This window comes from Glycine max, chromosome 8, assembly GCF_000004515.6.
Source record: "Glycine max cultivar Williams 82 chromosome 8, Glycine_max_v4.0, whole genome shotgun sequence".
NCBI classification, from domain to species: domain Eukaryota; kingdom Viridiplantae; phylum Streptophyta; class Magnoliopsida; order Fabales; family Fabaceae; genus Glycine; species Glycine max.
The window spans coordinates 9,156,858-9,182,715 of NC_038244.2; the positions used below are offsets into that span (position 1 = coordinate 9,156,858).

Consider the following 25,858-nt stretch of genomic DNA (forward strand, 5'->3'; position numbering starts at 1 on the left):
TTTTTTACATGAAACAATTACTTTATCATCGGTAGATGGATTGACAAGTGCAATTTGATCTTTGGTCCTAAATACTAAAGTTAAAATGAAAGTTCAAGTGTTAAGTCCAAAGAGACTTTGTTTGTATTTAGGTAGATGAATATTTTATTAATAAAGGAGGTTAAAGAAAATTAATTTAAAAAAATTATGAGAAAACAATAATTTAAATTGACAGAAAATTAAATTAAACAACATGAGAAATTAAACAAGAATTTAAATTAATTAATTAAAAACAAAAAAGATGAGAAAATTGTAGAAGGAAATTCAGAATATCAAAGTGTTTGAAACCTAACCTACCAGAGCTACTGTTGATGTAATGTTAATGATTTTTTTCTATTTATACATACATCAAGAGTAATTGGTCAAGTTTTCAACAAATGGAATTTAGCCTTTCATTGTAATGGAGACTCTATCATTGAGAATATTTAGTAGAGGGGAAGATAAGAAAAGGAATGGAGAGAAGAAATGACTCTTTCTTCTTCTTTTATAAGTGCAAGTGATTGGATTTCTTGCACTAAGTTCGCATTTACTAATAAATTGATCACTTTTAATATTTTTTTACAAAAACATAAATGATATTAATTTAACGATTATTTATTAAAAAAAGAATTAATAGAAAAAAATTATAAATTCTTATATAATTTAACTCCAAAATATATTAATAATTAACAATTATTATGATCAAATTTTATTATCACATTGGTTATGATATTTTTGTTTATTAATTTTATAAATTCCATGGTGAATTTATTTTTAAATAAAAATGCATAAACTAATTAGAAAATAAATTAAACCAAGAAAATAAATTAAAAAGAATCTCCATTGAACTAAAAAAGATCACAAAGCTATATATATTGTAATATTTCAAACCAATTTATAATTGATATTAATTTTTTAATTTTAAAAAAAATCCTTTTAAATTAAAATAATTAATATCTAAAGCATGACGAAAAAATTATACTAAATAATACAACATGAATTTTGTACAAATTAAATTGCATGTTTTTAAATTAAAAAATATAAGATTAAATAAATTTTAAGTTCCTATAAATATGTAATTTTTTTAGTTTCTATTGTTTTTTAGCATTTTCTCTCCTCATTTATTTGTTGTTAGTATTTTTACACTTCAATATCAAATTGAGATTGTTTAATGTTGATGTGTCCAACGTAGGACACATTAACCATGACATATGAATGTCTTGGATAACATGACAGTCGTATGAATGTGTTATGTTAGAAAGTTTTTCAGGGATTAAAGTAAAAAATGTTATATATTTAAAGGATTAATTAAGAGAAAATCATATATTTTATCTTCATTTTCTATTGTCTGTTTTTTTATCAAACAATCTAAAAAAAATATTTCACTTTCTATTCATTTTCTTTACTTTTATCTTTTTCCTTGCACTTTCCTTCCTAAATCAAATGTATCATGCTTATGCTTACAACTTTTTTCTTTTAATTTCTTATTTTTTTCATCATTAAAATTAAGCTCTAAACTTGGAAAGAGGCAATTTCTTACTCTATTCTTTGAGGAACAAAAAATGCTTAACAAACAAAAATAGGGACTAAAAACAAAAAATAACATATTTAAAAAATTAAAAATTTAATTAACCCAAAAATATAATATCTTAAACATTCTCTCTCAGATGCCAGAGCGACTTAATCTGTCTCGATCCACTTTCAATTCACTTAAATGATATGGGAGAGGATGGCCCTCCAATAAAAGTGAGTTGAAAAACATAATTGACTTCACTTAGAGGTGGTTTGACGGGTTGACATACTATAACAATTTTGTTAGTCATAAAATTATGGACTACTAACGCGTTAACGCACCAAAAGCACAAAATGTGCAATTCCCAAGCTACATTACATTTCTCTTACATCTTTTGTGTGCAATTTTAACGTAAACATGATTATGAGGGTTATGGGGAACTAAGTATGCATGTGTTTTGATACTGTCAAAACGTGGTTTTCTTAAAGCAATAATGAGTTGTTTGAAACTCACCTTAATATCAAACACTGTTTTTGGTTCATCTCACCATCACCTCAAACATGTTATCCAATATGGTAAAATTCTATAAACCCAATTAAAAAATAAATAAAAGTATATACATTATTATAACATGTTCTATAACACATAAAGACAGATCAATTGAGTTAGATGTGTGTACCTAGAATGAAGGAGTCGAGAAAGAATAAATCTCTGTAGAGAATAGAGGTGAAAGAGGACTCCGTCTACCCGGTTGATTTTTATGTCTATGTTAACCGTTTGATGGGTCAATGATTAAACAATTTAATAAATGAGGACATGGATCTCTTATTGGGCATCACGATCCATTAAGAAAAAAGCCCAATACTATTCATCATATTGATAATATGCTATTAACCATAATTAAAATATTAAATATAATGTCTAATGACTAATTATTGTAAATCCATATTTTTGATTAATTAGAATAATTAATATAGCATCCTACTCATCTTTAAGATTTTTTAAGCATTATTTCTTATATTGAAAACAGATGAGTAGTTCTAATAGATTAAATTTTATATATTATAAGTGTAAAAAAATTATACAGTCAATCAATTTAAGCTCTTATTAAATATATGATTTTTAAAATAATTATTATTAAAATTAATAAACTTATCATACATAAAATATAATTAAGTGATATTATAAAAACTCTTTATATATTCAGAAAAAAAAAACTCTTTATATTATATTGTTTAACTTTATGTTCTTCTTTAAGATACGGCAGTCTATTTTTTCGGGTGGGTTCACTTTTGTTCCAATAAAGTCCCTAGCCAATGCCTCGTGTGTTTAAATACCATTGTCTTTTGTGAACTTTATGCATGGTTTACTCTGTTATTTATATATAACTTATAAGTATGATCATACTTTGATTACTTTGTGTGCCTTTTTTATTTATTTGATATAATCCTTCGATCATCTTTCGATCGAGAAGATTGTGTTTGAACCATATGGTGTTGCTTTTATGAATGATGTTACGAACAAGTTGGAATTTGCTACTGAACTAAAACGATCATATAAATGTAATGAAACTTGAGGAAATTCTAGTCGGATTCCTATTTTTAACTTTTACTTTTTTATAATATTATTTTTATCTCTTTGGGTTTATCTAATGTATGCATACATGCACACGTTAAAATTTTTATTACACACATAAGTTTAGAAATTTGATTACTATTTCTCTTAATCTTAAAAAAAGGATTTCATCATTTATCTTATTGCATACTTTTCTTTATTTTCTTCTTATTTTTCTCTTTTTATATACAAAATGTTACATAAAATGAAATACAATTTGCGTTTCTTTTTTTAATGTCCTATAAGATAAAGTGCACAAGAATTGTCCTAAAATGTTTATACTTAAATTTATAGTTATATGTTTTGTTTGAGCTTCTTCAATAATTGGTCTGTAAGCTTACTAGCTAGCTCAGCTCATCTTACACATTCCATAGTATTTTTATTTTCGTTCGTTATATGCAAATCACTTGAAATTTTAATTAACACGAGTTATATAAACTCGTATAAAAGATCTTGAATCTGCCTTTTTTTTTTTATTTGGCAAACTCAAATTTTAAACTTCAGTGTCACTTGAACAAGAGCTATGATTAATAATTCTTTGTAGTCATTTTTTGGGTCGCTACAATTTTTCATAATGCTCTTATTGGTATCATATTGTTGTCATGATAATGTGGTTCTGCCATTGTTTATCGTGTTTCAACTTTATGGTGACATCAACCCAAACAAGCCAGAGTACTTTCGGTAATTAGGTAAATCATGTCCCAAGTAAAACACCTGAACTGTGACATGTGTGAATAATTAAGTCTTGTCTGTATCCATTCCTCCCAACACCTTTTCCTTCTTTTAGACCTTTTTTAAAGAAGAAAAAAAGTATTTGGCATACACGTAATCCTATCCAACTACAAAGTTTGACTTCCCTCCTACTCTTTCCTACATTTCCTTCAACGTGATATCAATTAACACAAGTCAGCCATATTGTTTTTCTTTATGTTAAAAATGGTTGGTTGTATGAACTCCTCTTGGTCCAGTTACACACAACAAACACAAGTATATGTTAGAAAAGTAAGCACATTTTGAATATTTTTTAATTATAATTTGAGATTTCCAATCAACTTGTTTAAATTTAGCTCCATTCTCACCCATGTGAATATAGGGGTTGCTAATTTCGTAGTGATTAACAACCTTTCATATTTTTGTTTAAGACAAAAGCTATATACGAGTTTCATTTGAAAACAACTTAAAATAAATTTTGTTTTATATTATTCTCCTTTAGACCAAGCACTGATTATTTTTTAAAATGACACATAAATCTTATACATTTATCAATTTGTTTTATTAATTGGAAAATCTAAAAAGAAATAAATAACAAATAAAAAAAACTTAATAGATGTGTGTTCAACCGATACTTTTGTAAACATACGTATGACTACAGTCACAATTTACTTTAAATATATACGTACAACTAAATTAAATCTAACATATTAATTATTATAATTATTTTAAAGACAATTTTTTATCAATAATTTATTTTTTTTAATTTAAACAATATATATATATATATATATATATATATATATATATATATATATATATGTATTACTGAAGATAATTTTATTTGAATCAGATTAAATTATTATAAACGATAAAATTTTTCATTTTAATACTTAATACAATTACATTTCCATAACCTAAACTCAATATCACTGATTAAACTAAAACAACTCACGCTAATTAGTGCATGGATCAACTATCTATACCTAAAACTAATTGGATAAGTGATCATAGGAAAAGTAAGCATGTAAAGTAACACTGTAACAAGTATACATAGATCGATTATAGGGTAAGAAATTATTGACTGGTATAAGAATAAATTTTAGTTATATATACTTAACTAATTCATCTAACATGTAAAGTTACCCCACCTGAGTTCTCAGTTTTGAAAATCATGCATGTTAGTACGTACGTAATTAGTTACAACGATAGGTCAGGAATAACAAAAACCATAGAGCGAATATTGAAAACGAAAATTTACCTTTCAAGCAGGTAGAGGTGCGTTTTATTTTCTATACTTATTTATTAAATATATGACTTATATACAATTTTTTTACTTATACACAAAAGTTACGCCATTTGTGTTTTCGATTATGAAAATCATGTCAGCGCTTAATTAATAACAATGATGGGTTGGGAATAACTAAATTATCCATGTATTATGTAAACCATACTAGCGAATATTGGAGAGGAAAATTTTCCTCAGAAGCTAGTTGAACTGCAGAAGTGAGTTTTATTTTCCTTATTTATTAAATATGCGAGTTAATAGATATATTTAATTAACCTTTCGTTTCCGATCCGTTTATATCTGTTTTTTCTTTAGTTTTTGTTCTTTTTTTTTTAATGTGCAATGATTTAATAGGATATCATGCATACTCATTAACATTATATCCATCAAATTTATGAATATATATATATATATATATATATATATATATATATATATATATATATATAATAAATAACTTAAAGCTAGTATTTATCCGGCAGGACCGAAAGTTCTGACTGCCCCACCCTAAACTTAAAATGCTATTGCAGTTGCACAAGGGCCACGCCCACAATATATTATAACCATGCCTACTTATTTTAATTGTTAAAGTGATTTCAACCTTTTTGTAGAATGATGATCACATAATTATCGAAATAAATATATGACACAATTATCTTTAAACCGAGGAATACACATCATTTTATACTTTTAATCGACTCTTTCTTCATTATAAAGCCATCACATGTTTTAGCTCTTTAATTACTTGTTTATTCTATATTTAAACGTACTTATAAAACACGTAAAAAAGATTATCCTTAAATACATGTTATTTATTTATTTATTTATTTATAGATAGTATAGCTAGTTTTGATCGAGACACAAAAAAAAAAAACTGGTATTTCAAGATTTGAATCTAAAAAAGAAAAATATGCTTAAATTTTTTTATTCAGACTAGTAACTGTAAGCAAAAAATGTGCAAAAATTATTTTTTCCAAAAGAAAGGACAGAGGAGCGACTCAAAAAACAAAAGAACAAGAGACAACATGCCGGCTGCGCTCACCTAACTTAAGATCCTCCACAGTCCGTACTATGAATAGCTATGGGTTTTTTAAGTATATAAAACTATAATTCACTATTTAAAAGTCGAATAAGGGAAAATTAAAATTAATGGTTCATTTATTTTAGTCGACTAATTTAATGAGATTTTATTGTAGTTGAATTGAATAACATAATACAGATTTTGTTTTCGAACATTGCGTGACTAGTTTGTACATTGTTGCCGATGTTAGATTTTATTTTTGGTAAAATAAAGTTAGACCGTTTATCACTCCAAGTCCAACTCTCACTAAACTCTAAAAAATTACAAGAATAACAGTAATTTAGATTCATGTTAAAATAAATATACGTGTCATTAAATTTAGTTCTTATTTGATTTTTTGTTTTATTAATAGTATTTTCAAATGATTTTACAAAATAAAATCAAATAAACATAAAGAATATTTATTACATCTGACACACACAAATTATTTATCTAATGGACTACTTTCTAGAGTATGAGTTCAATTTGACAAATAAACCAATATGTTGCTCCAGTGACTGAGATCCATCATTTGAGCGAGTAAACATACACCATTGTGTTTGAGAACCTTCTAACACTAAATAAATAAACTATTAAAAAACATTACAAAATAGATTGATGCTATCTTATGTAGATGTAGAAAATATTACGATATAACAAGAAAGAAATTAATGATATAAACAGACTCATGAGGTCTGATGAACTCTCTTTAATTTTCATCATCCATTTATTTATATCGTGTACACATTAACTTGAGTGCTAAAATCACTACAAATAGCTTGATCTGGATATATTAAAAGATATACCGATCAAATATTTCACCTCTAAAGATTAATATTGAACAATTTAATATTTTTAAATATCTAAAAAATAATAATAATAATATACTATCTAATATATGTTCTTTAAGATGAATTCTTAAGACATATTAACAAAAAGTTTTAATTTATATGCCCCGTGTGGGGCTTGTAACATTTGAATATATGATCAATATCTTAATTTACTATAGACCCACACCTACACATTTCAATCCCAACAATCCCATTCTACATCGATATCCTGTCTGAATTACAATTTGGATTTTCAAACCCCATGCCCACTTTCTCTTGACTTTAGCCATCTCTTATTCCTTAAAGCTAGCTAGCTTGATCTCCAAGTTCTCTCTCCCACTCTGTTTTCTCTCTCTTGACCCATTTCTCCATTTTCTTATATAATACAATTACTGGCCCTCATAAAGCCATTCCCTCGTTCTTTCACAATTGCTTCCTGCAGTTAACAACAATATGTCACGACCCAGCACTTTGCTACTCCTCTTCATGCTTCTATTTGCTTCATTTTGCTCATGTTTAGAAGCCAGAAAACTTGTTCTAGACAAGAAGCTGAACCCATCTTCAAGAAGGGACAGTTTGTTCCTGAGTGCACTCCCTAAGGGCACCGTGCCACCTTCTTCACCAAGCAAAAAAGGGCACTCCATGGAGGTTGATGAGAAGCTCATAGCACGACACCTCATAACCATCGATCCAGTTCTTCTAAGATCTGTTCCTAGCCCTGGTGTTGGTCACTAATAAACTAATTAAGTTTGTGTGTTTATTTATTATTTCTTCTCTATTTTCTTTTTTGAGATGGTGACACCACATTTTTTTGATTGGATCAGTTTTGTTATATGGTCAAATTCTTTGTATGGTGGTAGAGAGGATTTTCAAATTGTGATATAAATAAACCGTAGGGAATAGTTGAACGGTGTAAAAGTGGAATGAATGAATATATATGTTATGTGATTATGCTTTCCTCTGTTTTGGGTCTATTTGCTTTCCCTTTACGATTATACTCAACCACAAACATAAATAAAATGAATAAATTTTGAGCTCTACGTCAACTTCTTTTTTTCGGCCTACTTGTAAGCTTTGCATCAACGTTTTCTCAAATGTAATATTATATTTTGTGTTGTGCCATTTGGAATTGTAACAGAGGGTGGGGAATTTTTTTTATTTGGGACTGGGAATCCAGAGATAACCCTATTTGGCGTCCTACTAAGAAAAAAAAAATAGTTCCAGACAGTTGTTTGTAAGCTTCCACTTACTTTTTTCACCAAGGGTTGTTGTATCAAGATTCGAGGGTATCTCTGTTTGACAATCGATGTTTAATTATTATCAAGGCATAGCTTTTCTTAAAATGTGATTTGGCTTTTGTATTAAAGTGTTATTCATATACACAAGTTAAAGTTAAATCTTAGTCAATGTGCTTTAAGGAATCTAACTATATGTATGTGTTGGTACTTACTTGTGAGTTGTGACATGGTGATGATATATCGTTAGATGGTTAGAGATTGAAATTGCCTATATATACTTTTCACCTCCTTTCCAATCTCTCTAATTAGAAAGCGATAAATGATTACAAAGTAGAGTTTTTCCCATAATTAATTGTAAGTTATTTTTGTTGATATGTCACTTTCCACGCTCGCAACGTTAAAAAGCTATTTCATTGACATAAACTTATGGTATTTATTTCAAAGCAAATGTATTGACTAAACAAAATATTTTTATATGGAAGTTTTTTATGAGCAGAATTTAGGGAAAGAAATGACGCTTCCAGTTCAATACTGAAAAAGTTTATGAACTCAAAAAGCACTTCTATTATATAGAAAAGAAATTCACCTAATTTTTTATAGTTATTTTAGATTTTTATTATTATTTTTTTTAATCTAATGATTAAAATTAATTATTTATTAAAATCTTTTGATCTCAAAAAATGAATAATGAGAATGAAAAATAATTCTAAAAGAATTACTTATCCTATAAGTGAATCCTTTCTCATTTATATAAGTACTTAACATGTAACTTATAAAAGATGAGAGTGAGAAAAACAAATTTAAATGATACAACTATACATCAATGAATAATCAAAATTAAAATTATATATATTATCACTCAAAAAATTACATTTGTTTATAAAAAAACTAACAACTTATATATTAATTTTTTAATGAATAATATTCATTTCTCGTACACAAAAAAAAGATTATCTCGCATTTTCTCAAATTAAATGTCTAAATATCCCAATTCATTACACCCAAATATTATAATTTAGACGTATAGTGGAAACAATTGAGGATCAAACATAAGTGTTCTTGCATCTACCACAACCCTCACTAGTGACCACTAAACTAACCCTAATGCGTTACACCCAAATATTATTATTAACTTTATTTTCGTTTCTAACAAAAACATCTCAATAGTTAAATAGTAGTTACTACTTGTTTTATAGGATACCTTTACTAGGTTAATACCTGAATGAAATGTTAACTTCTTATTATATAAATTAAATTACTCATCAGTACGTCCCTGAACTATTTGTCAATTTTTAAATAAATTTTTAAATTTTTTTTAATTGGATCCCTAAATTAAAATAGTAAATTCTTTGATTTACCTTTTGGTAGTTTTTAATTGACACAAAATGACAATTGGTAATAGTTTTAGACACTATAGGGACTAAAAGTATGGGGGACCTATTTGAAAACTTGCAAATAAATTAGAGATTTATTGAGTAATTTAACTTTAACTATCTTTTATAAAATAAGTGTTTGAAAATATATATAACCAACAGTCCAGAACCATAGCGAAATGAGCATCTCCAACAATGAACACTATAATTATGCTACATGAGTTATTTTACTTCAAGAAGAGTGGAACACAACTTACACATCGCAATTGAGGTATTATTGTGGGAGATTTCCTGAGCCAATTAATCCCATCATATAGCACATAATTATGCTGATCAATCTCAAACTAGGGTAGTTTGAAAAAAAATCTTATACCAGCTGTAACACTTTGAAATTTTTTTCAGGTACAAGTGTTATGAGTAAAAGGTCCCTTGGATTAAATGCCAGATATACTCAATTTCAGAAAGCATGGTAGGTGAGATCTTCAATTTTAAAGTACAAAGGAGGAAGAAAAAAATAGCGTTAGATATGGTCCATGTATGCAACTACTGGTCTGCCACTTAAGTTGCATATTTAGGCCAAGAAAATAGCATCAGAAAAAGACAAAAAACGCGTCCAAAGAACCAAGATATAGCATATCCTCAACCAGCACCCAGCTGGTTTTTTTTTTTAGAAGGGGATCACCGTCAGTGGCCTGTGTTTTGCCATTTGCACATCTTCTGACCCAACACTCTTTCTTGTTGGAGTAATTGCATTAGCATTTTGGCCAGTGATAAAGTTAAATTATTCAAGTATAGTTTGCATTATTTCTAAATCCTAATTATCATATCTGATTAAGAGGCAAAAAACTAGATAGATAATTTCATTTCAAAACTAGATTCCTATATTTTATAGTTTTTTTTAATTGAATAAAGGAGGTGTATTTTTCAATTTATTGTCTACTTACCAACAAATTGAATTAATTTGATTAATAACTTACATGACATACATTTTATCAAATAAAATATGTTTATAGACAAATTATAAAACATCTAAATATGAAATTTTATTTAAGTACATCATTTTTACATTTTTAATATATTTAAACTAAGGCATTTAAATAAATTAAAATCTCACCAATAAATTTAGTAAGATGTCATCTCAATAAAATGTTATACTACGGTGCAAATAGTTAGTCACTTATTCATGTTAATAATTTCTATTAGTTATGGGACCACATACTAACCACTTGATCCATTTTTCAATTAGAAAAAAATTGAAAAAAAAAATTGATCGATGGAAATTTTTTATCAAGTGACATCAATAAACAGTAGAAGATTAAAAAATAAAATCAATCAATTAAACCTATTATATTCCAAAGGTAATTTTATAATAGCATCCAAGTAAAAGCAATTATTGTAGATTAAATTTTAGAATATTATTCTGAAAAACGAATCAATTTTTAATAGTATTTTAAATTAATCATTTAAAAACATACGTTTAATTTGTGAGTGTCACTTGAACTACACGTTTAATTTATTTGCATCCAGCAAGCATGCATTGGATGACGGCAGAGGATTGAATCTTCTACCTACCATAACAGACACCTTACACTCCCAAAACATTAAAAAATCAGAAACTGAATGATTCATTAGAAACACAACCGTATGTGAAACTCCACGTACTTGTGTTCCAATCCAACTTCAAGAGTCAGCGTTCTCAATCACACGCAACAAATCAGTTCACATACTGCGTGGATAGGTCCATCCTTATAATTATAGTTATCTCCACTAAATCTCTCTCTTTCAGTCTAATTATTTCCAAAGTTCTTTTCTATTAAGATGTCCTATGTCATTTTACAATAAGACATATTTGGACACTCTTCTCTCATTTTGTTTTTGTAGTTGAGAATTAAGATGGGTCTCCAAATGTTGTCAAGGCCCACTCAGAATTGGGTCTCTATAGAAATGGTTTCAGCTGCCTCTTCAGGACAATGAAAAGGAAGAATAATGTGAGGGATATATGTGTTCATTGACAGCGATGAAATATGCAAAGAGCTAGTTGAGCTGGAAGGTGTTCACTATTAGCTATCAATGCAAAGAGTATAGAGAACTCACATAATGTTGAACCATGCATATCTATGAAATATGAACAATAAGAGTAGAGAGAACTCTCGGAATGTTGAACCATAAGAATGATGGGAATATAGAGAACTCACAAAAGATTGAAGCATAAGAGAATAAGGAGAGTAGAGAGAACTCATAGGATGTTGCCATTGTTAACTTTAGCTCACAGAGTATTACACCTATCCGCCTTGTTTATATAATTCAAGCATAAAGAAATAGATATTAGGCAAAAATATTAAATACTAAAAAGGTAATTAAGAAAATAGTAATATTTATTATTTAAAATGTTTTAAAAAATATAAATTAGGTGAATAAGTATTATGTATTGTTAGAAATGTTACAAAATATAACAAAAAAAGTTAGAAATTTGTAACATACAATATGGCATATACAAATAATAGAATCCATTATGTATATTCAATAATATAAAAAAAAAGTGTGTTAACTTTGTTTCCACTAGCGAATTGCCAAAAAGCGCGGGTATAACCGCATAATCCACCGGTTCAATTTAATAACTTATAATCTCCAATATAATAAAAAATAAATAAATAAACTATTGTTCAAATAATTTATCAAGTGGCCCATTAGCTCAGTTGGTTAGAGCGTGGTGCTAATAACGCCAAGGTCGCAGGTTCGAGACCTGCATGGGCCAAATGTGTGTTTTTTCATCTTTCTTTTTGTGAATTGTTAAACGAGGCGTGGACCTTCACGGGGTTCTTTTATTTTTTTTTGTTTTCCGGTAAATTAAACTTATTGGTTTTTTCCTTTTCCGGTAAATCAAATCCATTGGTTATTAACATTAAAAAAAAACTTATTGGTTATTTTATGGGGCAATTGTAATATTTTGTTTTGGGTAATGGCAATTGTAATATCTTTATTGGAATGGCCTCTAATGAAGAAGTAGCGAAGGTATTGAAATATAAAAATATCTATATATAAATAATCTTTTTTAGTAAGTGTATTGGTACTAATACCAGTAAATATGAATAATCTTACATAAATATGAATATGTTATTTTTAAACCTTCAATGACTTGATTTAATAAGTTATAATAATTTCGGGGCTTTCATTGTAATTTTATTGTTTTAGTAGTTCTAAATCTAAATTTTATATTAATTATATCAATTATTAAAAAAATATATTAATTGCATCATTTATTAAATAAAAAAAGATTAGTTTACTTTTACAATATTGAAATTATATTATTTTTTTCTTTGAATATTATTTTCAACATGCAAGTTCTCAAAAAAAAATATTTCCAACATGTTTTTTTTTCCAGCATATTTTCATCATGTTAAGTTATGTTGGATTGGTGTTATAAAATGAAATGAATCAAAATATAATGGGATGAAATGAAATAAAAATTTTATAGTATTGTTTGAATGGATCATGATTTTTTTTATTTGTAGATATTAGTTGTTAATTATTAATTTTTTTTAACGGAAATATCGAAATCACAATCTTCTCTTCATGTCTTTCTTCTTTTATTGTCTAATTAACCTTACAACTCCCGATGATGATTTATCTTGTTCTATTAGTTTTATTTTCTATTCCTAATTTTCATAAACCAAACAATATAACAACTCGTTCCCCCATTCCACTTTTTATCGCCAATTCAAGAATAGGCAAGGGTCGTTTGATTTGGAAAAAATAATATTTTATTTTTTAATCATAAAAATATCATTTTATTGGTTATATTTTTTGTAATCAAAAGTGATAAAAAAAAATCTTAAATCAAACCACCCAAAACTAGCTTGTCTCATTTAACAATCCCAACTTCCACATTTATGTCTTCCCATGTGTTTGTTTTGGCAGCCCACCAGTTCTTAAACCCAAAGACGACGTCCCATGCTGTCAGGAAACTGAAAAACACAAGGATTTTGTGTCTCCTCATGAAATGTATTGTCAAAGAGGTTTCCTTTTGTCATCATGGTGTCAAAAATTTTAACTTTTCTTAAAGTTATGCGAAGGTATTGATTGATGACCTCTTTAGTATTTATTAGCTGGATTTGCCCCCAAAGGGTTTGGTATTAGGAGTGCAGATCAAGCTACGAATAAACTAAAATATCCAAATTGGGAAACATTGTTACCCAATTGCTTGAGAATTCCTACTTAATTACTCATACTATATGTTCATGCTCAACTTTTACTTTAAAATTAATTTGAAGGTACGGACTATTATTTTCTGCCATCATATATGGTGTATTATACCAAGGATAAACAAGCTTCTTTTTTTTTTTTTTTTTTCTGTTGCACCCTCAGATCAATGATGCGATCACAAAATTTGGCTATTTGATGCTTAGGATGCATAGAGATTACGGTGATGGTCGTTGGAAAAATATGTGTAAGTTAGTGATCTATCTCAAGTTGTGTGGGATAGACACCCGCAAGGATTTGCCCTCACCCCCAAAAAGACCGATATCTACTAAATTTGAATGAAAAAAAAAAGAAGTTAATTCCACAATTACAATAGAAAAAACTTTTATTGGGATTGTACCGTTGTGATAGTGAGTGGGTATGGAAACGACAGACATTATTGGCTAGAAGTAATATCCAGTCCTGACTTATTGCCTATCTATCTCGTGAACCCTAGTAAAAAAACATCCAAGTACTTTCTATGATCGAGTTACCCGAAAGAAATAAGAAATTTCTAAGTTTCCAACTGATACTTATTAATGGTAGTTGTTTTACCCTAATCACGTGAGATACATCTGTCAGTCATTGCATAAAAAATTTAAATATTTTTTTGTTGCATTTTCGTAATTTTTTAAACTTTTTTTATAAAAAAAAATTGCATTGATTGCATGAATAATATTTGTGTCCTGTATTTCTTGAACTGTTGTTTGCCTAGAAAATGAACAACTCAGTTATAAAAAAAAGAAAATGAACAGCTCAGGTTAACGAGCAAATTAAGCAGCATATTCCCTAATTATCTGCCATCAGATATCAGTTGTTGCAAAGTTTGAACCGATCACTGTTCCAACAGAGCCAGTCAGTTTATATTTGACAAAAATGAAATGCAAGAAGAAATAAATCTGACACTCAAAGTTTCTCTTTTGTGGGGCCCTTAAAATCTGATTATCTCATACCCCACCACTCTCATTCTCTATTCCTAGATCAAATTAATGAAGATCATATTGCTATGCTACCCTGTTGGCCAAATGACATGTGGGTCCAAAATGGCCATGGCTCTGTGCTCTTTCTGCTCTCACACCCATACTTTGTGGCTCCCCTCCACTCCACCCAGACTTATCCCACGAGCCTCCCTATTGTCATCGATAGTCAATTACTTGATTGGCTCGTCTCTCCCATTGCATCCCTGCCCCATCATCAATCATGCACACAAGCCAGGCTTACCTTAGACTCATTTTTCTATCAAATCCAAGGTTTTGAATTCAAAATCAATCATTAAATAGGTGGAACTAATAACACTCTCCTCTGAATTCAAAATCAATCATTTTTTTCTTTCAATTATATATGTTTTTTTATTTATTTATAAAATTTCAACTTAAAATCTTATTTAAAAGTTTAAATTATAATTTTAAGATTCTAAATGAAAAATAAACATGTGATTATAAAACATAACTTAATTTTAGTTTCAATATCTAATGACACAAGTTTTAGTTTAAACACCAAAATATAAAAATAAAAATGTTTCCTTAAAACGAAACCCTTTCCTAAGCAAGTAAAGTGAGATACCGGTCAAATTAACTGCATGTGGATGCATTCTCATTTATTCATTTCAAAGGAAACATATCCATATTGAAATATAGACAAAATTTAGATAAATCTCTTCATTGCTTATAGTATTATTCTCTTGCGAACATCATAATGTCAACTCATTTTTATACTTACAAAGACATGATAAGGTAGTTAAAAAACATGACATAATATATTATCTTTTTATTACAGGTTAGAGAATAATACCACAAACACTCGGCGGAACCTTATCATCAAAATCTTTTCCGTAAAATAACCACAAACTTTAATCTTTACTTTTTACAACGTTTATAATTGAGCACTACGACAGCATTTGGTTAAGTAATCAAGGCTATGCTTATTGAAGTAAAACTTAACATACACTCCAGTCAAAACAACCTAATGATTATGCTTTGAATCATTACTCCTTACTCCTATACTTGGCAAATTAAACCAAGTATTGTAATTAATAATCAACTGAAAGAGACTTATCCTTCGTTATTTACACTGCATTACCTGTTATACAAGATGATTTACAGTTGACATCGCTGATAACAGAAGAGAAACACAGAAATTGAGAAGGTGTATATACCAAATGTATAGTACTATAAATTCCATGAAGAGTGTCTAACAGAGCACCTGAAGCATCCCTACTCTTGAGACCAAATGTACAATAGCAACTTCAAAAATGCCTGATTATACAGGAATTATGAATTAATACTTTGGTATCCATCCTTTTAGTCCCCCTCCTCAAGTAATAATACAGAAAATGAGTTGTCAAGTATTCATTTAATACTCCTATTAGATATTTTATATCTAATTAATAAATTTATAAACATTTATTGTATATACTTGACAACTCATTATGAGTATTATACTCATAATATTACCATGACATGGGATATACTAATACAGTAATTAACAGTAATAATTAATACGTATTAGGAACTGGCCGAAGAACCCACTAGAGAGAGGTAAACCTGACTCTGTATCACTGTCTTACCGATTTTGAAACCCGGCACCACCGTGAAACCCACCCTAAGCTCGCCGGAGCTGGAATCAGAGGATTCCCCGGCAGAAGGCGAAACAGATTCTTCCGTGACACTCTCCATGTACACCTCAGAGAACCTCGAGTTCTTCTTGATTTGAAAAACAGTGACATCATCGTCCTGAAACGACAACGCCAAACAATGCAGGGCCCAAACGCGCTTTGCCATCTCTGCAAAGGAAATGAAGAAAGTAGAATCTGGGTACCCTCCAGAGTTCACCACCTTCCTCTGGTTCAAGTTGCCGAAGAAGGAGCACTCCATTTTGGCGTGCACCACTTGAAGGTACTTGGATTTCAGGAACTTGGAGAAGGAAGAGTTTGGGTTGTGGGTTAAGTACTGTTTCGGATTCAAAGATTTGAGCCTTTTGAATTTGTCAAAGTAGAGGTTTTCTGCTCCTTGGTTGTGTAAGTTTTTGTCTTCTTGGACGTTGAAGTTTGGGTAGTTGAAGCCTTCAAACATCGTTATGCAAACAAACGATTCAAATGCGAAGGTTTGGTGAGTTGGTTTGTTGAAAACTGCGTTTGGATGAATGAACTTAACCGCTGCTTCGAGATCCCAATGAGCAGATTCCATTTCCGCGATCATAATCTTGGAGAAGCTTCTAACTGATCTTAAAGAGTGGTGAAGGAAATGAACAAAATGGGATGGACTCAACGACGAAAGTGTGAGGTTATCAAACAATGACAAGGAGCCACTCGAGTTGAGTTTCTTCTCAAGCGATTTGTTGAAGGAAACACACTCGTCGAGGTGTTTTTTGAGCGATGAGATGTTATTGTCCTTGAAATCAACCTCGGCTTCGAGCCTCTTGATGGTGATTTCGTAGGTTTTCATGAGACTTTGTTGTTCCTGGATCTCCGCGAGCATAATGGTGACTTGCGGCGAAAGATCAAGGTCCCTTTTCAAGAACCTGCGCTTCAACTCCGATATGGCTCTGAGTTCATCCACCACGGCTTGATCCGCGGCTTGAATGGACTCGTTGTTGTAAGGGTGCTGAGCCATTTGGAGTTCTGCATATGCTGCTTTGATGGTGGTGACTCCAGCGAAGAGTCTTGCAATTAGAGCCTCCATAATTGCTCTATTCTTGTTGTTTCCTTGGTGGGGTTTCTTGTTCTGATCGGTGAAGAGATCTTCCTTGACTTTGAGGTGGGAATTGAGCATGCAAATGCCATTGTTTGAAGCGAGTTTCGTTGCACTTCGGAGGCTCATCACCTTCTGGAATGTCTTTGCCAGTTTCTTGCTCCTATTGCTCAGTGCTGATTTGGGCTTCATGGTTTCCATTATCTCAAGACAAAGATTTTGTTGTTTGAAGAAGCATAAGAGTTTTGTGTGTGTTCACAGAAAAATTGGTGAAATCCAATAACAAAGGGAGAGAAAATGTTTGCAGTAGCAAAAGGAGATTTTGGTTGGAAAAGCAGGTGCAAATCTTTGACTACAACACTATCAAATCAGAGTCTTTGAGCAAAAAATAGAGATTGGTAGCGTGGTGATATTAATATATAAACATGAATTAGGGAAATAATGGGGGGAGATTAAGCAAATAGGAGTGTTTATAAAGCGCGGGAAAAGGAAAAGGACGAATGCTTTAGCTTTCTCATGAAAGATGTTATAAACTCGAAGTAGGCTTGTAGTACAAGAACTTTGACATACAAGCCACTGATTATCTACTTTTCTTTTTTTATTTCCTTTGCCTACTTGTATTTGGGATAATCTATATCTGTATAGCTAGCTACCTAGAGAGATGATAGTGTGGGGCGTATTGCCTTACGTGATTGATGGGTATGATCTAATTGTGGACCCTATTGTAATATATAAATTGTATGCAAGGAAAAAATTATATAATATATATATTATTAAAGAGAAAATAGAAAGATTAGAATATTTTTTTAAAAAAATTGTTTTTTTCTAATTACTTTAATTTTAAAAAATTTAGATTATTTGTTTAACATGCTTTATAGAACAATTCATCAATTAATAAAAGTTTAAACTAATTGAAAAAAATTCTACCGTTGCAAGAACTGTACGTGGAACTGTGATGCTTGTGACTGATGGAAAACATTATGAAACATGTGAGGGGCTATAGGACTCCGGGAGTTGTGTTTTTATGTTCGTAAACTAGAAGGTACAGGTACTGAAATGTTAAATATCTTTTGATTTGATTTGGAAAAGCAAATGATGGTTAAGCACTCTACAGTAATTAATTATTTTTGTATATGAACAATAGTTAAACTAGATTTTGAACCGTTTTCGTTTTTCATTTTTCCATATGGCATCACAACAAAAGATTCAATTAATTATAGGAACTGGTACATTGTAGGTATATGAATAGGAACGGCTACATTTGTGTAGCTAACCTGAATAAAGTTTACCATTATATCCAGGCTTTATGTTAAAAATAAAAGATGCGTATACATATAGCTTTTATTTGTGGGGGACACTATAGTCAGAAACATTATTGTGGTTTCCAAAAAGCTATTTCGATGGTAATAAAAACTCAAAAGGGATGTAGGAATATTAGATAAGCAGGCAAGCAGCACTGCAACCAGCAGCAGAAACAGAAACATGGAAGATGCTCTGCATGCATTTTTTTATTCAATATATAACACAACTTTTTAAAAGTGAAAAAATGAACGTTGTGTTATTTGATCATGCATTTACTAGTATTAAATTACATTTTTTTATTTTTATAAAAAAAATATGATGACAAGTTTAGTAATTTAAAAAAGAATATTTTTTAGTTATTTTAATTTAATTAATAATCTCAATTTTTAAATATGTAAATTAAACATACAATGGAAAAATATTATCATTTATAATAATTCTATCCTGAACAATTTTTATCTCCATGAAAGTTACATGTAACATATGCTCCAAGTCAAAATGAGAAAGCACCAAGCAGAAAATGTTGACATGTGATAAGTACTTCCAATTCTTTTCACACTAAAGTATACAAAATAAGCTAACACTTTATTTATAATTTAAAATAATTTCCACCAAACCCTTATCAAATATCATTGTTTGATTTATTTTTTGGTGGATTATTATTCTTTTTTTCTTTTTGATCGGCATGGATTATTATACTTGTTAATTTGGAGGTTTGCTACTATTCATATTTCACAGACATTGTCTTTGCTGAAAAATCTTATATACCGATTCTGTGTCCAATGTCCATTTGTTGATGTTCAGCTCAAAGCGCGAAACTCTTTGCCATATGTCCACTGTAGTCTGTAGACATACAATCAAAGAAGCTGAGCACGAGAGAAACCAAAAAATAAATTGATTGTGATGAAAAAAATTGTAAGTTTGTGAGAATTTTTTTGTTTAAATATATATTGTTGGTTTTTGAAAATATTTTCAGTCACCATAATTTTCCCTTGACCCCTTAATTAACACTGTTAATATTATAAAATACGGATTTGCAAAAAGAAAAGAAGAGTCACGTTTTCTTTTCAGTGGTTTGAGGAGAGGAGCTGTCTCTTGTGTGTCTTCGAATACGGCAAATGAAGAAGAGTTAGACTTTTTCTTCACGTTTTCTCAATATTTGCAAAATTGTTGACAGAACAAGAAAAGAAACAAAACCATGTGCTTCCATTTTTACGTGAAAGGACTCTGGCTTTTCTTTGATCTCGAGTATTGAATTAAAATGAAACAAGATTGCATATATTATATATACAAGTAGAATCTTGTCTTGTATTGGAATTGCAATTTCAATTTGATATATATCTTTGTTTAATTAGTTCTACTTAGCTGTAGTTCATGAATCCCACTGAAGCCAACAATGGGACCAAGGTTGCACATTGGTGGGAAAACATCACAAAAGAGACAGCCGAAAGGATGATGGTGACTGAAATATAGCCTTAGGTCTTAATTAAACTTACAGGAGATGGGGTACAACATAGTCAACTTGGGACAGTAATGGTTTATAATAATATCATTGCTTTGTCTTCTTGAAAAATGATACGAACATATAACTAACAAGTTTGAGTTGTACAAAAAAAGCATGATCATTTATCACTTGCATTATTTGACTTTAAGCAGAACTATGTGACGAATTAATCTTGAATGCCAATTAACGTTAACGTTAGGGATTATCCAAGACATATATAACTATTCTTTTAGTTGGATTTTGGAGACCAAGACGACGTATAACTATTTTTTTTTTTCTGCGGACAGTTGCTGATATGAAAGAAAAAGATTAGCCCAAATTTTAAGTTGTTCTTTTTCGCCACCTACTCTCTAACCCCACTAAGCCCAAATTCATCGCGGAAGCAATATTTTATTTTTCTAAATTTCTGGCGCTTAAACTAAAGAGTGTTGCTAGGTGCACCAGCAATAATGCTGGGTACACCTAACAACAATCTAAACTAAAAGGTGGTAAAATGGGTCTACTTGTTATGGCTTGTTCCACCATTAGACTAGTCAAAAAATAGGTAGGGCCAGTTGTCTTAGATTGGTAATGTAGGTTAAAAATCCTAGGCAATTAGCAATTTCCTAATCCTAACACATCCTTTTTAACGACAGTTTGGCATTGCCAAAACCGGAAAAAGAAAAACAAATAAATTGGAAATTGGCAAATTAACCTGAAAAATAAAAATAGGATGAAAAATAAAAAAAAATATAGTAAAATATAGATATAGAAATATCATCTAAAACATTTTTAATAATATTCATACTTAAAAAAGTCATAAATATTAGATTACCAATATTTAAAAACATATTATATATGACCATACAATCAGTACTCCAGTGTTTATAAAATCAACACAAATAGTAATATTCCAATTACAATAGTAAATAATAAGATAGACACCTCATCGTTTATTATCTTTTCCGTCTAAAAAGAAAAATAAAGCAAGGAAAAAGGTAATAAGAATATTGGTATATATTTTTGTAATATCTTCTTAATGCTAGTTAGTCAAAATTGTCGTCTGAGAGAATTAAGAAAAGTCGAAAACCAGCACACATAACCTAAGAATAAATAGAAGAAAATAAAAATGAGGAAACATAGAGATGATGGGAAGTAAGAATGATGTGAAACTATTGAGTTTTTTGTTGAGTCCAGTTGGTCACAGAGTTGAATGGGCTCTGAAGCTAAAGGGTGTTGAATTCGAGTATGTAGAAGAAGATATCTTCAACAAAAGCAATCTCCTTCTGGAACTGAACCCGGTTCACAAAAAGGTTCCGGTTCTTGTTCATCACCAGAAACCAATCGCTGAGTCACTCATCATCGTTGAATACATCGACCAAACATGGAAGCAGCATCCACTGTTGCCTCAACATCCTTATCAACGAGCTCTTGCTCGGTTTTGGGGTACCGTTGCTGATAAGGTAATTTGTCACACTCTCTTTCTCTTGTTCATTCGGTTCATTTTTTAGGTGTAAATTTCTTATAGAGAGGAGATAATTGCCCACTCACCTTCAGTCCCTCGTAATGAATTAAGAATAAATTCATATCAAAGAAAATTTTCCTTGTTTATTTTTTAATTATATTTATTTAAATAATATATATTTTAATTTCCTTCATATCGTATGCACCTTACTCCTCGTTGAGTGCCGAGAAAGTAAAATTCCCTTTTCCCTCTTAATACGTATAAGAATTTCTTCTCAATGAATGCAAAATAACAGACCACCGATAAAAAGAAGAGGCAAATAATTAAAATGTTTGGGCTTTAAATTGACTCTTTGGAAACCCACATTGACCAACATAGAAATTGGGCCCAACAACGAAGAATTTTTCCTTATTGTTAGGTACACGACAATGATTTTACTGTCAATCAAATTTGGTCATGTACCAAGCAACATAAAAGGCCACAACTGAGATGAGCTTTCAGTTTTTTCCATGTGCATATTATTTAGATTTACACAACTACCATTAATCGAACCAAAAAAAAAAAAAACTTACAATGACTTAAAAACAAAACTAGCTTCCATTAACCAACAAAATCAGGTAATGGTTTAATATATAGTTTAGATTTTTAAAATTTTATATTCCAACGTGCAACATGAAGTAAGCCAAAAAAAAGAAAGAAAGAAAACCCCTCCCTCTAGCTTTTACGGTAATATATACATACACATGGTCTATATATAAATTTGATAACTCATTTTCCACGCCTGTTTTATGAATATGTAACAGCTTGTGAAGACATCATATGTTGCAATGTGTAGCAGTGGCGATGAACAAGAAAAGAGTGTGAAGGAAGCCAAAGAAGTAATGGATAAAATAGAAGAAGAGATTATTAAGGGGAAGAAATTCTTTGGAGGGGACAATATTGGGTACCTTGACCTTGCATTTGGATGGATCCCTTACTGGCTTCCCATTTGGGAGGAAGTTGGGTCAATGCAAATAGTTGACCCATTGAAACATTGTGCCATCTCTGCATGGAACACCAATTTTCTCAGCCACCCTATCATCAAGGATTGCTTGCCCCCAAGAGACAAGATGCTCGTTTATTCCCACCGTCGCAAAAATGAGTTTTCTTCTACTCTTCGTCGTTGATTCATGTTTTTTCCTCTATGTCTAATTCAATATGTTATAGGCAGAGGGAAAAACCTATTAGAGTCAATTATATTCCAAGATATAGGGATTGACTCAACTGTATTAATGCAGATTATATACGTTTATCTTGGGTTGTTAATCATCTCTGCTGTTAAATAAATTATATATAAGCCTTATGAGAGGATTTCAGAGAACCATGAAAGATCTACCTTACATTTTGGTTTCGTCATTCCCGTACATATCTCTCAGTATTAAAAAAAGGACTGTGTTATTGAATATATATATATATATATATATATATATATATAAAGTTTCAACATTTGAATTAATAATTTGAAAAAAAAGTTGAATGGACAGAAAAGTTGCCTAAGTTAATGCCAATCAAAGATACAAAAAATGCCAATTATTTACTATTATCAATATTTAGTGATACTTTTTATTTTTAATAAATTTTAACTAATTAAAAAAAATATTTAAAGGAATATGCTAAAAAATATACTTCTAACAAAACATGTTTAAAGGAGTGTGCTAAAAAAATATGCTCGTATCACTTTTTAAATTTGAGATAGGTTTGCAAACGCATCAGTTTGTAAACTTAAGTTTAATCCAAACTTTAAAAAAATGTAAATTTTAATCCAAAAGATAAAATATGCAAAATTATGAAAATCAAGGTCATAAAATATATAAGTAAAATAGTTAGGTGACAAATTATATAAAAAAAAAATATGAACTAAGTTGTAAAATGTGTAATTAATTTTTTTATAAAAAACAATTTTTTTGTGAAATAAAAAACAATTTGTTTCCTTTTATTTTGAGAAAAAAAAAGTTGTTGGAAAGTTAACATCCAAATTATTAAAAATTCCACCCTAATGCCACTTTTGATATAAAAAAGAACCAGCCGACACATTCATCATTTGCGTAAATTACGAAAATAACCAAACAAAGTAACAAACCAACACATAAATTTAGAAAAAGAAACGCATCGAGAGAAGGAAGTGAAGCCCTGAAAGAAGAAGATGGGAAGCGAAGATGTGAAGCTGTTGAACTTTTGGGTGAGTCCATTTGGTAAAAGGGTTGAGTGGGCTTTGAAACTAAAGGGTGTGGAGTACGAGTACATTGAAGAAGATATCTTTAACAAGAGCAATCTCCTTCTGGAGTTGAATCCGGTTCACAAGAAGGTTCCGGTTCTTGTTCATGCCCAGAAACCCATCGCTGAGTCATTCATCATCCTTGAATACATTGATGAAACATGGAAGAAGTATCCATTGTTACCTCACAATCCTTATCAAAGAGCACTTGCTCGATTTTGGGCAACCTGTGTTGAACAAAAGGTATTTTCATCAAATTCCTTTTTTTTTTTTTTACTTTTGTTTGTTAAACCAACTTTGAAATTCCACTTGACGATGGGAAGTCTGTTAAAAAGATATTGCACCATTTTTTACAATTTAAATATGGTTAGATGGACACTGAGAATGAGGATGTTTCTTTCCTTTCTGAATAAAATAGTGTTGTTTTATGTGTTTCTATCATGTTGATTATCTATATCAATTTCCAACTTTTATAACTAAAACAGACCAGCTCTAAATATTACCTCACAAATAAGGAATTATGATGCTTTCAAATAACAATTATTGTGAGGCAGGATGATGATTTAATGATAATCTTTTTATTTTATTTTCGGTTTATTAATTTTTTAGTTCTTAAATTTTCTAAAATTTTATTTTTAGTCTTTGAATTTTTTTAATTTATTTTTAGTCCTTTAAATTTTATATAGTTCATATTTTTGGTTTTTTAACCTTTTTTCTGTTCTCTATTTTAATTCCTTAAAAATCCTAAAAGTAAGAACATGAAAAATGAATAGAAAACTAAAAACAAAAATCATAAAAAATTTAGGAATTAAAAAGATGGTTAACCCTATTATTTTTCATCATATCGCACATAATCTCCCCCCCACAGATATATATACTCCTTGCTGTGTCAAATGATCATTTCACAAAACCATAAGACCATGTACCTGTCATTGACGAATAATCATTGATGATCCGAAAAAATACCAACGAAATTCGGGTGAAGTTCAAATTTCAAGCATGTACAATCACAATGTGCAACTGCAATGTAATGTTTGATTAAAAAATAGACTTATTTTGTACCATTTTTTTTTGGGAGATATACAAAACCACACTTTCAACAACTTATTTTCCAATTAATTCTTGCTCTATATATTTATATATAATAGCTTGGGAAGGCTGGATGGGTAGCAATGTCTACCAGCGGCGATGAACAAGAAGAGGCTATGAAAGAAGCCAAAGAAATGATGGAGAAAATAGAAGAAGAGATTAAGGGAAAGAATTTTTTTGGAGGAGACAATATTGGGTACCTTGATATTGCAATTGGATGGATTGCTTACTTGGTTCCTGTTTGGGAGGAAGTTGGATCAATGCAGATAATAGACCCATTGAAATTTCCAGCCACCTTTGCATGGATGACCAATTTTCTCAGCCACCCTGTGATCAAGGACAGCTTGCCCCCAAGAGATAAGATGCTTGTTTACTACCACAATCGCAAGAACAACTTGCCTTCCGTCTTTCGTAACTTGGTCAAGGATTAGATTTGTTCCTCCATGTGTGTGTGGACTCAAATTTAGTAAAGTTTCCCTTTTGTCACATAGATGTCTTTAACAAATTATGAATTTATTTTAACTTTTGTGATATTTTTCATCAACGATTAAGGATTTGAACTCTGAGATAAGCCTGAAATCATTGCATTCGACGAAGCAACGTTTTATCTGGGCATTTTATCTAATACCTTTCTTGCATTGCCTAAGTGATCCATCTTACAGCACATGCCAACAAATCCTATATAACATTTT

At 30.0% G+C, this 25,858-nt stretch overlaps 3 protein-coding genes and 1 non-coding gene across 5 annotated transcripts; 3 read left to right on the forward strand and 1 right to left on the reverse strand.

Moving 5' to 3' along the window:
* The first annotated feature begins 12,326 nt into the window (after window positions 1-12,326).
* Window positions 12,327-12,400, forward strand: TRNAI-AAU (transfer RNA isoleucine (anticodon AAU)). The gene has a single exon. It is a non-coding gene; the product is annotated as a tRNA-Ile (tRNA).
* Window positions 12,401-16,021: 3,621 nt separating this feature from the next.
* LOC100791207 (protein GRAVITROPIC IN THE LIGHT 1) lies at window positions 16,022-18,099 on the reverse strand. 2 transcript variants are annotated; one of them, XM_026129586.2, is made up of 2 exons: window positions 16,451-18,099; window positions 16,022-16,139 (listed from the first exon to the last, which is right to left on the reverse strand). In XM_026129586.2, exons 1-2 carry the CDS (start codon window positions 17,772-17,774, stop codon window positions 16,075-16,077), a joined length of 1,389 nt encoding a protein of 462 aa, XP_025985371.1. In that variant the 5' UTR covers window positions 17,775-18,099; the 3' UTR covers window positions 16,022-16,074. The 2 variants fall into 2 exon arrangements, with proteins under 2 accessions (XP_025985371.1, XP_003532763.1); XM_003532715.5 differs by having other exon boundaries at window positions 16,022-18,096.
* A 3,404-nt stretch (window positions 18,100-21,503) lies between these two features.
* LOC100791741 (probable glutathione S-transferase) lies at window positions 21,504-22,989 on the forward strand. The gene is made up of 2 exons (NM_001317628.1): window positions 21,504-21,821; window positions 22,627-22,989. The coding sequence occupies exons 1-2, from the start codon at window positions 21,504-21,506 to the stop codon at window positions 22,987-22,989; spliced, it is 681 nt and encodes a 226-aa protein (NP_001304557.1).
* Window positions 22,990-23,928: 939 nt separating this feature from the next.
* Window positions 23,929-25,762, forward strand: LOC100305870 (tau class glutathione S-transferase). Its single transcript, NM_001251030.2, has 2 exons — window positions 23,929-24,320; window positions 25,226-25,762. The coding sequence occupies exons 1-2, from the start codon at window positions 24,006-24,008 to the stop codon at window positions 25,595-25,597; spliced, it is 687 nt and encodes a 228-aa protein (NP_001237959.2). The 5' UTR covers window positions 23,929-24,005; the 3' UTR covers window positions 25,598-25,762.
* Window positions 25,763-25,858: the final 96 nt, after the last annotated feature.